This window comes from Alexandromys fortis, unplaced genomic scaffold, assembly GCF_014885135.2.
Source record: "Alexandromys fortis isolate MF-2015 unplaced genomic scaffold, M_Fortis_MF-2015_v1.1 scaffold_220, whole genome shotgun sequence".
Classification (NCBI taxonomy): Eukaryota; Metazoa; Chordata; class Mammalia; order Rodentia; family Cricetidae; genus Alexandromys; species Alexandromys fortis.
In genome coordinates this window covers 419502-436651 of record NW_026068099.1, presented here as the reverse complement: position 1 = coordinate 436651, position 17150 = coordinate 419502, and the positions used below count along the sequence as shown (strand labels likewise).

The following is a 17150-nucleotide window of genomic DNA, read 5'->3' as shown; positions in this document are numbered from 1 at the left end:
AGGTTTTCAAAGCACTTCTTTCTGAGACAACGAAAAATGAACATCACCCCTTCTTGTAAGAACCCAAACTCCAGAACTCGCTGACCTCTTAGGACTTGACATTTTGAAGCCAGGACACTCTTAAGAATGAACTTGTTCTTTCTTCCATCCAGAATTTTTCACCTGGATGGATCTGTTATGTTACTCCTAGTTCTGCCAGAGGAGCTTCATGCTGGAAAGGTCGAGTGAGTAAGGCCTCCTGGGTTGGATCAGAGTATGAGCTAAACATGGTTTGTGTTTTAAGCTACTGATCCCTGCTGGGTTAGTGTTCGGCAGATTCTCTGATTCTCTCTCTCTCTCTCTCTCTCTCTCTCTCTCTCTCTCTCTCTCTCTCTCTCCCTCTGTCTTTATAGTTTATAGATTAAATACTGTCAATCCCTGTTCCCCCTTCCTTCCCAGGAAGAATTATACTGTGATTATATGACCGTATGCTTCTACCTAATGGGTTTTCTAAAGAAACCTGAAATCACATGGCAAAAGTTAAGTTGCCAAGTACATGAGATGCTACTATCTAAGGCATATGCATAGTGTATGTAGGTCATATCTATCTTTAAATCCTCTGTGTAAGACTAGGGCCAAAATAATGAATAAACAAATAAATAAATAAAACTGCACTAGTAGTTTGGAATTCTGAATCATCTAAGTACCACTCATAAGATGTAGACTCCTACCCACCTGCCAAAAAGCTATTCTCCCTGTTCCCACAAATCCACATAACCCCAATATCATCTAGGAATATAGCTACCCAGATAAAAGATTGCATTTCCCAGTATCTTTTGATGGTAAGGCTATATGACTATAGTGTGGTCAATGAGATATAATAAATATTGACGGGGGCTTGGTGCTCTCCTTTGCTTCTTCTGTGTTTTCCAGGAACACTGCTATGATGTAGCTGTACCGCTAGAGATGTTGTCAGCATTTGGAAATCTGAAACTGAAGATGCGAGCCCTGAGGACCACATTCCACCATCCAGAGAACTCCAGATGACATCACAGGGTCCTGGGCCGGTCCACCTACAGACGTAGCACAAGTGATGCACACAGTTTATAGCAGTAGCTCAGCTCCCTAAATATGTCATTCCATCTCCAGCTATTTTCTAGGTGGATTTGGTTACCCCTGAGCCTCTTTTCAAGATTTTTTTTTATTTATTTTATGCATATGAGTGCTCATTGACTTTATGCCAGAAGAGGGCATCAGATCCCACTATAGATGGCTCTGAGCCACCAAGTGGTTTCTGAGAATTGAACTCAGGGCCTCCGGAAGAGCAGCCAGTGCTCTTAACCTGAGCCATCTCTCCGGCCCCACCCCTGAGCCTCTTTATTCTTTCTGTTGCATTTAGGCACACACTTCCCTGGATTACAGTCACCAATAACACCTTCGGGCCCCTGAGGGAATTTATAATGGATCTCCATATCCCAGATAAATGGTCATTTTAGGGCAAAGAGCCAAGACACATTTGTATATCACATGAACTGCTTTTCTGTTTCCTGCCCTCTTGGAATAATGAAGGTGGTGGGATGACCAATGTGAGCCAGGATTTTCCAGGACTGTAAAGGGTATTGGATGGTTTAAGGAAAGAACCTGCTAGAACTGTAGAACGACTATTGACTAGTAGGGCCTGTGAAAGAAGTCACCGGTGGTTTAGACAGTGGAGGTTTCTACTCCCTGGATGGGGTCCTTGTTGGAGAGATTGCCTGAGGTATTGTCAGACTCCAGCAATTCCACGATGCTGTAGGGAGAGCAGTCCTCCAGGCCCAGCTTGCTGCAGAGCCAGCCGCAGAAGCCTTTCTCCATGTCACAGGCAGCTCGCCACCACGCTCCCCAGGACCACGAGAGCTGAACCACAGCAGCATAGAGCCCCAGGGAGGAGGCCATGGCCATGATGAGCACCGGATAGAGGAGAATGAGGCAGGGGCAGTAGGAAATCTTATGCCAGAAGGTCCTCTCCTCATTGTACACAAGGAAGATGTTGTACCAGGTGATAGTGCCATAGTAGAACGACACTACAAAAGAAAGGACGAAGACCACAGGCAGGCAGACCAGCGTCCAGAGAACCACATGTGGACCCTGGTCTGCCCCCACCTGGCAGGCCCTCCTTCCCTCAGGGGCTGCTTCCCGGGACAGCCCTTTAGGTTTGGTCAGTTCCTGCAGCTCCTTCTCTGTCAAGGTGACGTGGATATCTACCATCTGACCCTTTTTCTTCCCGCGCGTGATGGTCCCCGTTAGCGTGACATAGCGGCTGTCCGAAGGCATATTCCACACACCTGTAGGGCACAAAGGGGATGAGAGTCGAGAACTGAGGAGATCACGTTTCCTCTCAGCCCCATCCTGAAGAGGGACCTGAGCAGGAGCCGCAGAATCAGTGAGTCAGCCGCAGGCTTAAAGCGGATCTCCCTTGGAGGGCAGTCTCTGCCATTATCACTCCCGCAGACACCGATGACACATGACAAAGCCGTGGGCAAGATTAACTTGTTCTTCCTGCTGTCACGCCGTTTCTCTGTACCCCAGCCTTGGCACAGTCTCTGTAACATGCAGATTGGTGAGGAACCTCACCAGACACCATTTTATCGTGACCCTGCTTCTAGGTAACAAGTGTTATGAAGGCATTATTTGTGACTATTAACCTGCACATAAAATGTGTGTGTGTGTGTGTGTGTGTGTGTGTGTACACACTGAGGGAATAGTACATCCCCTCCTTCTCACCCCTAGTCCTGTGTTTCCCTGAGATGCCTCTAGACATGCCAGCTATTATATTTTGTTATTTATTTATTTTTGGTTTTTCAAGGCCTCAAACTCACAGAGATCTGTCTGCCTCTGCCTCCCGAGTGCTGGGATTAAAGGTGTGCACCACCACCGCCCAGCCTCCAGCTCTTAAATTTAAACTATAAATAATAGCCACTCACTACACACACACACACACACACACACACACACACACACAAAACTAAACATATATAATAAAAAGAATTTTTAAATATATCTATACAATAATTAACAATATGTCTGCCTTGCTTGAAAGTTTCCCTTAACTTAGTTCCCAACCCCCCATATGCCCTTCCTAGAGGCACCAGGGTCCATCCTGGCTTCCCTGCTGACCTTCCATCATCCTCCCCCTGGTTCTCTCCACACCCTAACAAACACCCCTTCCCACCCTCTCACCCACTGGTGAGAGGCCAGTGTTGCTCTCACCCCAAGTCCCTTGCTATTATAAAAAAAAAAAAAAAAAAAAAAAAAAAAAAAAAAAAAAAAACCTCTTCCCCACATCTTTCTTTACCTGGCTCCTTCATGTTACTTGAAGGAATTCAAATGTGGCACAAAAACCCTCCACCAGTCATCTCCCCACTGCTGTGAATTTGCTGTCTTTGGAACTAGCTATCTTCCTCACTGTCTGTCCTCCCAGGGGGGAAGGTCAGCTCCATGGGAGCAGAGACAAGTCTTGTGTCATTCACACTGGGCGTGAGTCTTAACACCCATCCTTCTACACCAGTAGGTCTGTCCATTGCCGCACAGTAATTCTTAACATAGATAACCCGCATGCTTGCTCCTTAATGGCAACAAATGTCCTTAAACAGTCAGAGCATAGGCAGAATTTCTGTGACATGCAGTACGCATACTTTGAATCTTAATAAACGCTGACCAGTTCCTACAGTGCGGGCAAAGTGGCTTAAACGTGAGCTTAAGGAGTGTGAGAGTTACCTAGTTCCACACAAGGATGCTATCATATTTCACACAAACTTCAACAATCCTGAATTGTGAAGGAATACTGTATCTCACTGATATCATAAGTTATAGTCTGTGCTGGCAATCTAATGTCAACTTGACACACAAACTAGAATTATCTGAGAGGAGGGAACCTCAATTGAGAAAATTCCTGCATAAGATCTGACTATAAGGTATTCTCTTTTTTTTGTTGTTGTTGTTGTTGTTTGTTGTTTTGTTTTTGTTTTTTGAGAGAGGGTTTCTCTGTGAAGCCTTGGCTGTCCTGGAATTAGCTCTGTAAACCAGGCTGGCCTTGAACTCACAGAGAACCACCTGCCTCTGCTGGGATTAAAGACAAAGACAGGTGCCACCGCTGCCCAGCTAAGTATTTTCTTAATTAATGATTGATGGGGGAGGACCCAGCCCATTGTGGGTGATTCCATCCCTGAGCTGGTGGTCCTGGGTTCTATAAGAAAGCAGGCTGAGCGGGCCATGAGGAGCAAATCAGAAAGCAGCATCCCTCCATGGCCTCTGCATCAGCTCCTGTCACCAGGTTCCTGTCCTGTTTGAGTTCTTGTCCTTTCTTTGATGATGAAAAGTGCAGTGGAAGTTAAGCCAATCCTCCCCAACTTGTTTTTATTCATGGTGTTTTGTTGCAGCAATAGAAACCCTAAGACATAGCCTCTTGATGTGTTGGTGGTGGTGATTTCCTTTTTATTTTTGAGACATGGTCTCACTGAATATCCCAGGATGGCATCCAATTCATAACCCTTTGCCTCAATCCCAGCCTCCCAAATGCTGGGATTACAGGTGTAAGTCACTTCACCTGGCTGCCTTTCCATAATTATTAAGAAACATAACGACTGTGGCTCTTTATCCCATTTATGTTAAGTGGTGAGTCTATAAAGCAGCTTCTTCTCTTACACTAGCAGTTATGAAAGGGGAGATATTCCATATACCCAAAACAGAGTGTTGCAGGCTCTAAGTAACTACTATCAGTATAATTAATGAAGATTACAACACCTCAAGAAATTCATCACCCGAAAAAGAAAAGAAAAAAAAAGGCCAGTGAGCAGGTTCCTGTCTCCTGGTTTTCTTCCGATGACTTTGAACAAGGGGCTCCAGAGAGACTCACCATCATCTACAGGGTAGTCCAGGAAATCCTCCCCTTCCTCCTCTTTAGGCCGATCTCCACCTTCTGACTCTTCAGGCTCTTCGTCCATCTTCTCATTATCTGACCGGTAGATGATGATGGACTCTGGGCGAGACTCTTTCCTCTTCTTCTTCCTGCGGCCCATTGTGGACTCGCCATCCAGGGCCAGCGCAGCAGCCACTGCCCTCCTTAGTGAGCCATGGTGGGGGCTTGGGAGCTGGCCCTGGCTTTCCGCTGGTGCTGACTCTTCCATCCGTGTCCTGAGAAGTAGGCCAGCTTACGTTAGATGAGTTTGACTTGCTTGAGCAAACTCAAGGTCCATGCATCACACAGCTTCTACCTCGAAAGGACTATGCAAACATGTCCCCAAGGATGCATGCGACTTAAAAGACAGAAAAGCAAAGCATCAGCTGAAATCAAAGACAGCAGGCTGGAGAGAAACTGGGAAATCAACGAAGGAGGGAGGGGTCCATGGAAATCCTCTTTCAGTAACAGATGACAAATAAAATTTTAATATTACCTTTTGTCATTCGTAGACATATAGTATTGCGAAAAACCCACCAGTCGCGTTAAAGGGCATAGAGTATAGGACGGTTAGTGAGGAAGTCTACGGGCAGGTAGGAGTTAAAACCAATCTTACTCTCATCATAGATGGAGACTGACATGAGTAGAGCCAATATTTTGTACTTCTGACTGCCAAGAATACATCCCAACAATGCCCAAGTGGAAGAAGACTTGTGGAACCTCATAATTGCGACTCCTTTGCTATGTGGGAGCATACCCTGTCTCCTAGTACAACACGTACTGAGAAAGTTGGGAGAATCCGGAAGAGGTGCTTTCACTTTCAACACTTCATCCTCTCTTCTGCATGTAAACCAGAAAGAAGAGAAAAGAACAAGCCTCTTATGGAGAAAACACGGGCCCACTACTTATGGTTACAAATTCACCTTGGGCGAAGTTTGATTTTCTAGGTCAGTGGTTCTCAACCTTTCTACTACTGAGACCCTTTAACACAGTTCTCCATGTTGTAGTGATCCAGCCATAAAATGATTTTTGTTGTTACTTCATAAATGTAGTTTTGCTCCTGCTATGAACTGTAATGTAAATATCTGATATGCAGGATATCTGATGTGTGACCCCTGTGAAAGGGCTGTTTGACCCCCAAAGGGGTCGCTACACACATGTTGAGGACTGCTGTTCTAGGAGATTGAAAGGCTTCATCTGGAATAAAACATTAAGCCAAGGCACGCCAAGAAAACCAAGACAGAGGAGCTCTGTCCTCACAACTCAGCCGCCCACTCAGGAGGTTGCAATCTATTTCCGAGCTTGAGCCGTTCCAAGGGCTGCTGTGACTGTTGTTGCTACAGAGTGAATATTAGCAACATCCAGCCTGAACACTTAGGTAACCAGGAACAATAAGGACTTTAATGTGTCTTCCTGGCACCCATCACCCAGTTTCAACAATAATAAAGCTATTCCAGGTCAATCTTGTTTCTTCATAGTATTTAGCAACAAATCTTAAACACTTCCTTTCTACTTCAATATGTAAAATAAAATAAATGGGACAACAAGATGCCTCAGAGGGCAGAGGTACCACCGCGCCTAATTTGGATCCCTGTACTGCATCATGATGGAAGGAGATGGAAGGGATTGAAGCTGTCCTCTGCCATATACAATCCCCCAACACACACACTATAAAGCCCCATGATAGCAGTACTCTGTGTAATTTTAAAAGCCATTTTTAACATCATTATTAATTAAATTAACATTAAATAGAAATCTGCTCAAATCTCCCTGTTCTTACAAATGGTACCACATCTGTTTGTCTATAGCAGTTCCACCCAGTGGAACTTTCAGACATTGCATCTGAAAAGAGGCTGGGCAAATAAGGAAGGGTTTTTTGAGTTGTTTTTTTTTTTTTTTTTTTTTTAAGAAGCTTCAGCTTTTTTTTTTCCTCCTAGACATGGCTCTGTATAACTACTGTTGTTCTAGAACTCGCTCTGTAGACCAGGCTGGCCTCAAACTCACAGAGATCTGCAGACATCTGCCTGTCTCCACCTGTCAAGAGCTGAGATTAAAGGCGTGAGCCACCACACCTGACTCACTCTTGGTCATTTTAAGTAATTATGCCCACCTTTTGACTTATGGAGGCTTTTTTTTTTAAAGCTTTGTGTGTATGCCATGTATATGCAGGTGCCTTTAGATGGGTATAAAGTGGTCGTTTGTGTCACAGCCACGCCATGACACAGCTTCTCGAGTGTCTGTTTTACTAAAGGATTTGGATTGTAGGAAACATTATTTTATTAAGCACAGACACTTGGGGAGTAGGATTTTATACCTATATACATTTTTAACTAGGAAACTTGGGAATCCTTAGCCTTTGGGAGAACCATGTCTTCCCTGCCTCTCCATGTTGGACCATTTTGGTGAGGAGCCCTGATTTAGCTCACTGATTCCTGAGAGCCATCAAACATCGTCATGGTGGGCTCTTTGCTCTGGGAAGTCCATCTGCTCTGACTCTTTCTGGAGAGAATGGGGTGGGGGCGCTCCTAAACGCCTTGGCCCAGTGAATTTACAGCCCAACAACCTGGGAGATCAGCTAGACATAAGTAGACGAGTTTGGCAGAGTTCTTGCCTTTGTTTGTCTTCATTCAAAACTGAAAGCTCCATCCAGGTTCCTTAACTTTTTTGCAGAAACAGCAATATTAGTGCAAGTTTTTTATAATTTAAAATAATTTTTAGGGCTGGAGAGATGGCTCAGTGGTTAAGAACATTGCCTGCTTTTCCTAAAAGTCCTGAGTTCAATTCCCCGCAACCACATGGTGGCTCACAACCATCCGTAATGGGGTCTAGTGCCCTCTTCTGGCCTGTAGGCATACACACAGACAGAATATTGTATACATAATAAATAAATAAATATATAAATATATATTTTTTAAAAAATAAAATAATAAAATAATTTTTATACCATATAACCTGATCGTATTCTTTTCTCTTGTCTTGGTTTGGTGATTTATTCAAGAATGCAAGTGTAGGGGCTGGAGAGATGGCTCAGTGGTTAAGAGCATTGCCTGCTCTTCCAAAGGTCCTGAGTTCAATTCCCAGCAACCACATGGTGCCTCACAACCATCTGTGGTGGGGTCTGGTGCCCTCTTCTGGCCTGCAGGCATACACACAAACAGAATGTTGTATACATAATAAGTAAGTAAATAAATATTTAAAAAAAAAAGAATGCAAGTGTATTTATTATGCATGTTCAAGTAACACACCTAAAACACAGCCTTCTGTGATGAGACCCTGTGGGTTTGTGCTGTTTAGGGAGTCCTCTAGGCATGACCAGATAATAAAGGGGTATAGAATATCTTCCTCTACGCCTCACCTTTAAGAATGCTACCCATAAGCACCTGATTTATTTCAGGCAGTTAATTAAGGTTAGGATATAAAGACAAGTATCAAAAATCTGCTGATCCCACCGGACAGAAATCTCAAGGTCCAAATCAGGAGCAGAAGGAGAGAGAGCACGAGCAAGGAACTCAGGACCGCAAGGGGTGCACCCACACACTGAGACAATGGGGACGTTTTATTGGGAACTCACCAAGGCCAGCTGGCCTGGGTCTGAAAAAACATGGGATAAAACAGGTCTCACTGAACATAGCGGACAATAAGGACTACTGAGAACTCAAGAACAATGGCAATGGGTTTTTGATCTACTGCACGTACTGGCTTTGGGGGAGCCTAGGCAGTTTGGATGCTCACCTTACTAGAACTGGTTGGAGGTGGGTGGTCCTTGGACTTCCCACAGGGCAGCGAACCCTGATTGCTCTTTGGGCTGACGAGGGAGGGGGACTTGATTGGGGGAAGAGGAGGGAAATGGGAGGGAAATGGGAGGTGGTGGCGGGGAAGAGACAGAAATCTTTAATAAACAAATACATTTTAAAAAAGTAAAAAAAAATCTGCTGATCCATGGGGATTACAAAAGAGTGAAAGGGCAAAGGGCAAAGGACAGTTATGTACTGCCTGGAACGACAAAATTGTCATTCCACAAAAAACAAATGCACCCAAAGTTTGGAAATAAAGCCGAAACCGGCTGTGTGTGTTCACATTGGAAGAAGTATGATTCAGAGTCCTTCCTGTCACACAATAATGTTTTAGACATGGATTGTGCTTTAGACTGAATGGCAAGCTAAGATGTATTTCTGCTTGCTCGTCCACAGCCACACTTCACTTTAGCTGTGCCTACTGGGCCAGTCCACGAGACACTGAGACTATTCAAAACAAATAAGAGGAGGAGAGACTAAGTAATTGAGAATAAATGACATGACAGGGTGTGCATTTGGCATTAAAACCAAGAAAATACTCAGAAAGAACAAGAAGGAAATGAAGGATTGAAGAATTAGGAACGAAAATAGCGACAGAAAACTGGAAGCCCATAGCTACTGGAAGCATACATTCTCAGGGGCCCTGGGAAGACAGGGCTGGGCACAGACTCCAGCAATTCTCAACGATAAACAAATAGTTTGAAAATGGAAAGTTTTTTGGTAAATAGTTTAAAAACTTCCCTATCAGTAGAGGCTGTCACTGTATTTCATAAGCTATTTTTCATAGTATGCTTACTAATATATAATAGCAGGATTTATTAATATATAACAAATTATTAATCTGTTATTAATAATAATATTTGCCTCCACCAAATTTAAAATTATGTTAAAAGTGCATAGGGTGGGGTCCTGATATTGAATCTAGGAGGAGTTAGGGGGCAGAGTGGGGCTTAAGTATTATCAAAATACATTATATATGTGAATTTTTAAAGAATTAATAAGAAATATTATATTAAAACTCAAACATAAGCCAGGCGACAGTGGTGCACACCTTTAATCCCAGCACTCAGGAGGCAGAGGCAGGAGGATCTCTGTGAACTCAAGGCCAGCCTGGTCTACAGAGCAAGTTCCAGGACAGCTAAGAATACAGGGAAACCCCGTCACAAAAAAAAAAAAAAAATCAAACATAAATAATTCCACTGAACATGGATACCAGACAAAGCAACGTAATGTGTAATGCAAACTGAGCATGAGCATGTCAAAGACATAGAAATGGCCCAAAGTCCTTATTCTGGTTCACAGAAGCAGCCTAGTGTTTTCCCCAACTACAGCCTCAGACATGCTGTGGGAGGCTTTCTCACAGACATTAGAATACATCTCAGACTCACACCCACTGTCTGACAGCCAGTCATAGCAAGACCTCTCCAGAGCTGACAGGTTAAAAAAAATGGCATCCGCCTTTGCTGACAGTCTGTTGCCAAGAGAGACACTTATCACTGGTGTTGGGTGTGTTTTACTCCTGCAGAGGGACAAAGTTTAATCAATCACAGGTGGACTCCTGACATTGCCAGATCTTCAGTTACTCTGCTCATTGCTGTAAACCCGGGGGAGACAAGAACTTAGTGGACATTAGTTGCCAGTCGGTTTGTTCAAGGCCAACCCTGAGGAAAACAGGAGAGACTCTTTCGCGTTCCTCCTTCACTTGGTTCAAGACTTTTATGGGGTATGAAGGGGTCACAGATCATGGGTGGGAAATCCCCACGCTGGATGGAGTCTTTCTCCAGGGCCTCATGTCTGTCATTCTTTAAGAGTATAGTTGAGGGGCTGGAGAAATGGCTCAGCGGTTAAGAGCACTGACTGCTCTTCTAGAGGACCTGGGTTCAATTCCCAGCACCCACATGGCAGCTCACAACTGTCTGAAAATCCAGTTCCAGGGGATCTGACACCTTCACACCAATGCACATAAAATAAAGATAAATAAATCATAAAAAAATTTAAAAAAAAGAGTATAGTTGATACTATCGGGGCATAGTGGTATGTGCCTTTAATTTCAGCACTTGGGAAGCAGAGTCAAGCAGATCTCTGTGAGTTCAAAGCCAGCCTGGTCTACATAGTGAGAGACCCTGTCTTGATAAAACAAAACAACAACGAGTTTAGTTGACCTCAGCTCTACCTCCTGGACAGCATCTGCATTTTCTTTCCAGGCAAGCACTTTTCTGCCATCAGTTTCTATGAATTGAGGGCAGGAGGATCATGACAGAGTTCTGTGTGAGCTCCTCAACACCAAATAAATTATCTTTACAAGTAACAACAACAAAGTGCATGCCAGGTGCTGGGAAGATGGCTCAATGGATAAGAGCTCTTGCTATGAAAGCAAGAGGACCTGAGTTCAAATCCCTAACACCCATGTGAAAGCGAGGCATGGCCATGTGCTTTTAACCCCAGAATTGGGATGGGGGAGTTCCATAGCACCCACCATGTGTTCTATACTCTTAATACTTAGTTATATAGTTCCTCATGCCATGGAGTAGGAGTGGCGTCGTGAGTTCTCACTCATCCCCACAGGCAGGCAGGAAACATGCAAAGGTTTGTTTGTATGCAAAGGTCAGGCACTGCCCCATGCTTCATACCTCTTCATCCCTAGTGGGTTAGACTCCCACCAGAAAGTCAGTATGCACCTGTCGATTGCTTAATTCAAGAAATGTCTTCTCTGAATGATGTAAACAGTTGTTAAAAGAGGAGGGTCTATACATCCTGGGCCTTGGGCTGGCTCATCCTCACATCTACCCCATCTCTGACCTGCTGGAATGTGTGAAGAGACTAGTCCTGTGGAATGATAGCCACAGGACCTCCACGACTCGGAATAACAGCAGGATATCTGAGAGATATCTGTACCAGAGGCCTTGAACTCATTGCAATGAACATTTGCAGGTAGGGCTGACAGAACCAAAGGGTGTACTGCGAGACACACCAAAGCTCCCCACGCCACTAGGATGAAGAGGTGCTGGAAAGACAGAAGAGTGGGGGGGTTGCTTTGTTTTGTTTTAAATTAATTTTCAGGGGCAGATATGGAGGGACTGGCAGGCGGACGGGATTAAGGTAAATGATGTGAAATTTGCAGAAAAATCAATAAAGGATGTTAGAGAGGGGAGGGGCTAATTCTCTTCCCTGTTTTTGTGCACATAGCATGCTATAGTGTTTGGTGTGAGAAACAGATTCGGAATCTCTCCAGCATTTTGGATTCTATAAGAGGGTAAAATAAATCCTCCATGTTCCCAAAACGTTAATCAACAGGATCAAGAGAAGAAACTCCTTTCTGGAAACCAGGCCCATCCTCCTATCTACGACCAGTTCAAAGTCTGTTCATCAGCATGGGAGTACAGAACGTTAACCTCACACTGAACTCTTCGTCATCCAGGGGATCAATAGATGTTGAAAAAATACACTTATACTCTAGAACTCATTCTTAGAACAATTGGTTTTAGAGGCTGGTGTGATGATGCACTTCTTTGATCCCAGCACTAGGGAGGCAGAGGCAGGTGGACCTCTGAGTTCAAGACCAGCCTGGTCTACAGGGTGAGTTCCAGGACAGCTAGGGCTACACACAAAAACCTGTCTAAAACAAGGGAGGGGGAAGAGGGAGGGAAGAAGGAATAAAAGAAGAAAGGAAGGAAGAAAGAAAGAGAGAAAGAGAAAAGGAAAAACTGGTTTTCATTTAAATTTAATTGCATTGGCTTCTAGTCTTGCTGCCTTAGTCAATCCTTCGATTATAATTAAGTAAGATTTTTGATCAGGTGGTTGTGGCACACACCTTTAATCCCAGCACTCCAGAGGCAATGGCAGGCGGATCCTTGTGAGTTTGAGGCCAGCAAGGTGCAAGAACAGGCCTGAGCTCTCTGATCTTTGGTCAAGGTGCAACAAATCCACATTCATGGGTTCCCACAGAGCCAAAAGAGGGGATCCGATTCTGTATGACTGGAATTACAGGTGACAACGAGCTTCCCAGTATGGGTTCTAGGAACCGAACTGAGGTCCTGTTGGAGATCAAGAAGTGCCCTGGAGCCATCTCTCCAGGCCCTACAAGTTAAGTGTTTAACTTGTAGGAAGATAGTGGGTTCATCAAAGGCACGAAAGAAAGCCAATGTTAACTCAAGATTATTACAACAGAAGAGAAGAGAAAATCCAGTCTGCAGGTGGTTAAGGTACAGTTCAGCACATTGTCTCGCTGCCATGGCTCACCTAGTCCTTCCGCACTTTCCTATAAAGGCCTTGGAGCTTCTGGGTTCCCTATAAGGAACCTGAAAGGATGGTAGTTCTCTGCCATCTTCTTGGTTTGCAGCCTTTCCTAATGAATGCTTCTCCTTCCCTAGCAACCTGTCCCACTCCCTGGATTTTTGGATGGAAAATGAAAGAATTCAGTAGCCCAGGCTGGTGGTGTGGGCCTGTGCTCTCCTGCTCTGAAAGCTAAGGCAGGGGAATTGCAAGCTCAGTGCTTGCCTGAGCTACAGAGTGAGGTCAAGGGCACCCTGCGCAACTAGGTAAAGCCCTTTCTCAAGATAAAAAATGAAAAGGGTTGGAGAGACAGCTCGGTGGGAGACTGCTTGCCCCATATACCCAAGGCCATTTTGCTCCGTATGCATAAGGGCTTGCGTTCAATCCTTAGTAAGGAGAAAACTACAAGGAGGCTGATTTAGCACCATTCATCTACAAAGGAAACAGTTCCTGGGAGCAGAGGGAATTGTTTCTGAAGACATAGTATGCTCCTTACTGAAAGAACTGAAGATCGAAGCAGGGAGTCAAGGTCATGACAGGGAAACCCACAGAAACAGCCGACCTGAGCTCCTCTGAGGAGCCTGCATGGGACTGACCTAGGCCTCTGCATATGTGCGACAGTTGTGTGACTTCATCTGTTTGTGGGGTTCCCAGCAGTGGGATCAGAACCTGACCAGCGCTTAAGCTGGGTTTGGGAACCCAATCCCTATGCTGGGTTGCCATGTCCAACCTTGATGCAGGGGAGGAGTTTCCGCCTCAACTTGATGTGCCTTGCTGTGTTGACTCCCATGGGAGGCCTGCCCCCTTCGGAATGGAGACAGAGGAGGAGGTGGGTAAAAGAAAGGTGGGGAGAGAGAACAGGGGAGAAAAGAGAGGGGAAACGTTGGTCGGTATGTAAAATAAATGAAAAAAATTAATGAAAAAAATTAAATTCTTTATTTGGCTACTGCTCTACCTATGGTGGTGAGTACTCCTCTCACCCCACCCCGGCCCAACCCCTCCACTCTTACATGATAGAAAATAAGATTGAACAAAGACAGGGAAACCCAACTACCCCATTGACTGTGCTGTATTTCCCAGGCCTTGAGCAGTACCTGGTACACATGGGCTCAGTCAGCACTGACTGAACAGTCTGAGAGGGCTCTTGCTTTGAGGCATAGGCGGAGTCAGGGGCCTTACTGGTTTCCTTCAGCATAGCAGTTCTGTGAATCTGCCAGTTGAGAACCCCATAAGCACCTGTCACTCTGAGCCAGCAGCTGCTTTGCAGAGCAGGGAGAAATAATGTTAACTAGGAAGATGGAGAGGAGGAGGGACAGGGAGCTGGGTGAGCAGCGAAAGCATCTCAGCCTAGAAAAGAAGCCACTGCTAATGGGGTGTGACAGACAGCACAGGGGGCGTGGATGCATCCTGGTGACAGCAAGCCAGGACAAAGGGGGCAGCCATGCAGACCAGTGCTGGATTTGACCAAGGGAGTCACCGAAGCAGCACGGTGGTGGGCTCAGGACGGGGGTGGCTCCTGAAGGGGGCAGGATTAAAATCTGAAAACAAACAGCTTCCAAGTGAAATTGCTGGGTGTGCTGACATTTAGGGGTTAGCAGATTTTGAAACCCTAGAGGCAGAGGAAGAGACAAATAGAACGTACCTTCTTATTTTAAACAAAGGAGCCCCAAGAGATCCCACACTTCTGAATCCCAGGTTTTCCTGGGACTGAGGGGGGAAACTTTGACTGCTCAGCCTGCAGCGTCCACGCAGATGACAGGTGGCACCCTGTCATCCCCACTGGGCATAACTGCCTCATGTCCCCCGTGACCTTCTCACTTGATCCCCTGCCTCGGTCTGCTCAGTGGCCACACTCAATATTTTTTTTCTGTTAAAAAATATATGGGGTAGGGGAGAAGGAGGTTTAGCTCCAAGGAGGAACGATGCGCAAGCCCCATGGCTGGACTTCAACAGGCAAACGAACAAACAACATATATCACTTTATCATTGGGATCAGAGAACAAGAAACTATATTTTTCTGAAATGATTCTTCAGCACTTCTGCCTAAATTCTTTTTAGGGGACCGTGGAGATGTCACAGAAGGTAAGGGTACTAATTTCTGTGCAAGCGTGAAAATCTGAGTCACATCCCCAGAACACACTGGCTTGTAAGCCCAGAATTAGACGGTGCTGGATGGAGATGGCAGGGGGGTTTCTGTGGCTCCCACCAGGTAAAAGAGAGCAAGCTCTGGCTCAGTGAGAGACCCTGTCTCAAGGGAATAAGGTTGAGAATGATTGAGAAGGGCATTCAACATCCTGCTCTGATTTCCACAGACACACGTGCACACGCGCGCGCACACACACACACACACAAATTTACTTTTCAAAAAAGGTTACAATGGTACCATTTTTTAAATGTGTTCATAAGCACATAACTGGCATAAACAGAAGGATAATGGAGCCCTTGGCCAACTACCCAAAGATAGCCAGATAGCCAGAGAGTTTTAGTACTTCCTTTACACGGGTTGGTTAGGTGCTATCGGCAACTAAGTTAGAGAGGGATCTGCTCTAAAGAGAGGTTAGAGAAGAGCAGGGAGGTGGAGGGACCAGGAGGAGATGAGGTTCTCCCAGAGGTGCAGTCTTGCTGGTCAGAGAGACCCAAGGAGAGAAGCAATGGCTAATTCTACTCCTAACTCTCTTCATGAGTTTTAAGTGGTGGCTCCAACCCCCGCCTCTTGAAACACAAACAAATGGTTTATGGCTTGCTACCTGGAAAGGAAGAATAGAACACTCCCACAAACTTACAAATGCCATTATTCTTGGAGTAAGAACAATGACCTAACATAGTCCCTACATCTGCCAAATTCACAAGTCACAAATAAGAAGCAGAGAGTGGACAAGGCTAAGAGGGTAAAGGTGCTTGTTGCTAAGCTTGATGTCCTCCCTTCGACTCCTGGGACTCATGCAAGGAGAGAAGTGACTCCTGAAGTTTGTCTTCTGACAACCACACTCATTACACACACACACACACACACACACACACACGATAGATAGATAGATAGATGATAGATAGATGATAGATATTTGATAGACAGATAGATAATAGATGATAAATAGTAGATAGACAAATGATAGATAGATAACAGATAGATGATAGATAGGAGAGAGAGAGAGAGAGAGAGAGAGAGAGAGAGAGAGAGAGAGAGAGAGAGAAGATAGAAGGATAGAAGGGCTGGGCATGGTATCACATGCCTTTAATCCCAGCACTCCAGAGGCAGAGGCAAGTGTGTCTTTGAGTTCTGGGTCAACCTAGTGTACATAGTTCCAAGACAGCCTTGTCTAAAAAAAAAAAAAAGAAGGAAAGAAAAGAGAAAAAGAAAGAAAAGCAATAATAATAACTAAAACAGAATGTGAGTAATAAATTATTCCTTGGAACCAATTCAGAACAGAGATGTTTCATGCTGAAGGCAGGTTCTCAAACATAAATCTAGAGATGAATCTTGCAAAAACCACGCAACAATTCATCTTTTTTTTTTTCTCTATGTAGCCCAGGCAAAACGGATTAGATCTCAAATCTAGGGAAGGGTACTTCTTTCTTTCATTTCTGGGTGGGGCACAGAGAAGGTAAGAGTGGGCCTAAATCTATTTCTTTTTAATCATTCATTATTTAGGCTCTGAGGACAACTGCAACTGTATGTCCTCTCCGGACCCACACCCTCTCTTAGACTCCATCCCTGAAGATGAGGAAATCTGGGACCTGGATGTCTGTCTTCCCTTCAGCTAACCTAAGCCTTTCCCACTTCCTAGCCCCCTGCACACTGCAGCAGGAGCCCAGACAGACGGACGTCTGCTGTAGAAGGACACAGCGAGGGCCCAGACCTGCAGCCTTTCTCTACGCAGATGCCCTGGAGATTTAATTTTAATTAACGGTGAGACCTATGGCCCCAGGATTGGATTTTCAGAACAGAGAACATCCTCCCCATTTCTTTTCTTTCTCACTCTCTCTTTTCAATCCCCTCTCCTTTTCCCCAATGTCATCAATATTTAAAAATAAATATGGAAAATCGAACGAGGAGTCTCACCCACACTTGCACTGGGACCCAGGAGGGAGGCGGGAGGCAGAGGATGCAGAGGTCTGCAGGCGGCCGCCAGGAGCGGTCCAGCTCTGGGAGGACGCCTAGTGCGTCGCGA

At 45.0% G+C, this 17150-nt stretch overlaps 1 protein-coding gene across 3 annotated transcripts; it reads right to left on the bottom strand.

Annotated features, from left to right (window-relative positions):
* Window positions 1–316: 316 nt before the first annotated feature.
* Window positions 317–17121, bottom strand: Tmem169 (transmembrane protein 169). 3 transcript variants are annotated; one of them, XM_050123764.1, is made up of 4 exons: window positions 17042–17121; window positions 14624–14848; window positions 4874–5151; window positions 317–2303 (listed from the first exon to the last, which is right to left on the bottom strand). In XM_050123764.1, exons 3-4 carry the CDS (start codon window positions 5142–5144, stop codon window positions 1681–1683), a joined length of 894 nt encoding a protein of 297 aa, XP_049979721.1. In that variant the 5' UTR covers window positions 5145–5151; window positions 14624–14848; window positions 17042–17121; the 3' UTR covers window positions 317–1680. The 3 variants fall into 3 exon arrangements, with proteins under 3 accessions (XP_049979721.1, XP_049979723.1, XP_049979722.1); XM_050123766.1 differs by lacking the exon at window positions 14624–14848 and having other exon boundaries at window positions 17042–17097; XM_050123765.1 differs by lacking the exons at window positions 14624–14848; window positions 17042–17121 and adding an exon at window positions 7860–8045.
* Window positions 17122–17150: the final 29 nt, after the last annotated feature.

What these genes read in the sequence shown, in the direction of transcription:
- Tmem169 (XM_050123764.1), bottom strand. Translation starts at nt 5,144, where the DNA reads ATGGAAGAGTCAGCACCAGCGGAAAGCCAGGGCCAGCTCCCAAGCCCC. An exon ending in GGACTACCCTGTAGATGATG is followed by an intron (nt 2,304 to 4,873) that starts GTGAGTCTCTCT and finishes TGTGCCCTACAG; the next exon opens with GTGTGTGGAATATGCCTTCG.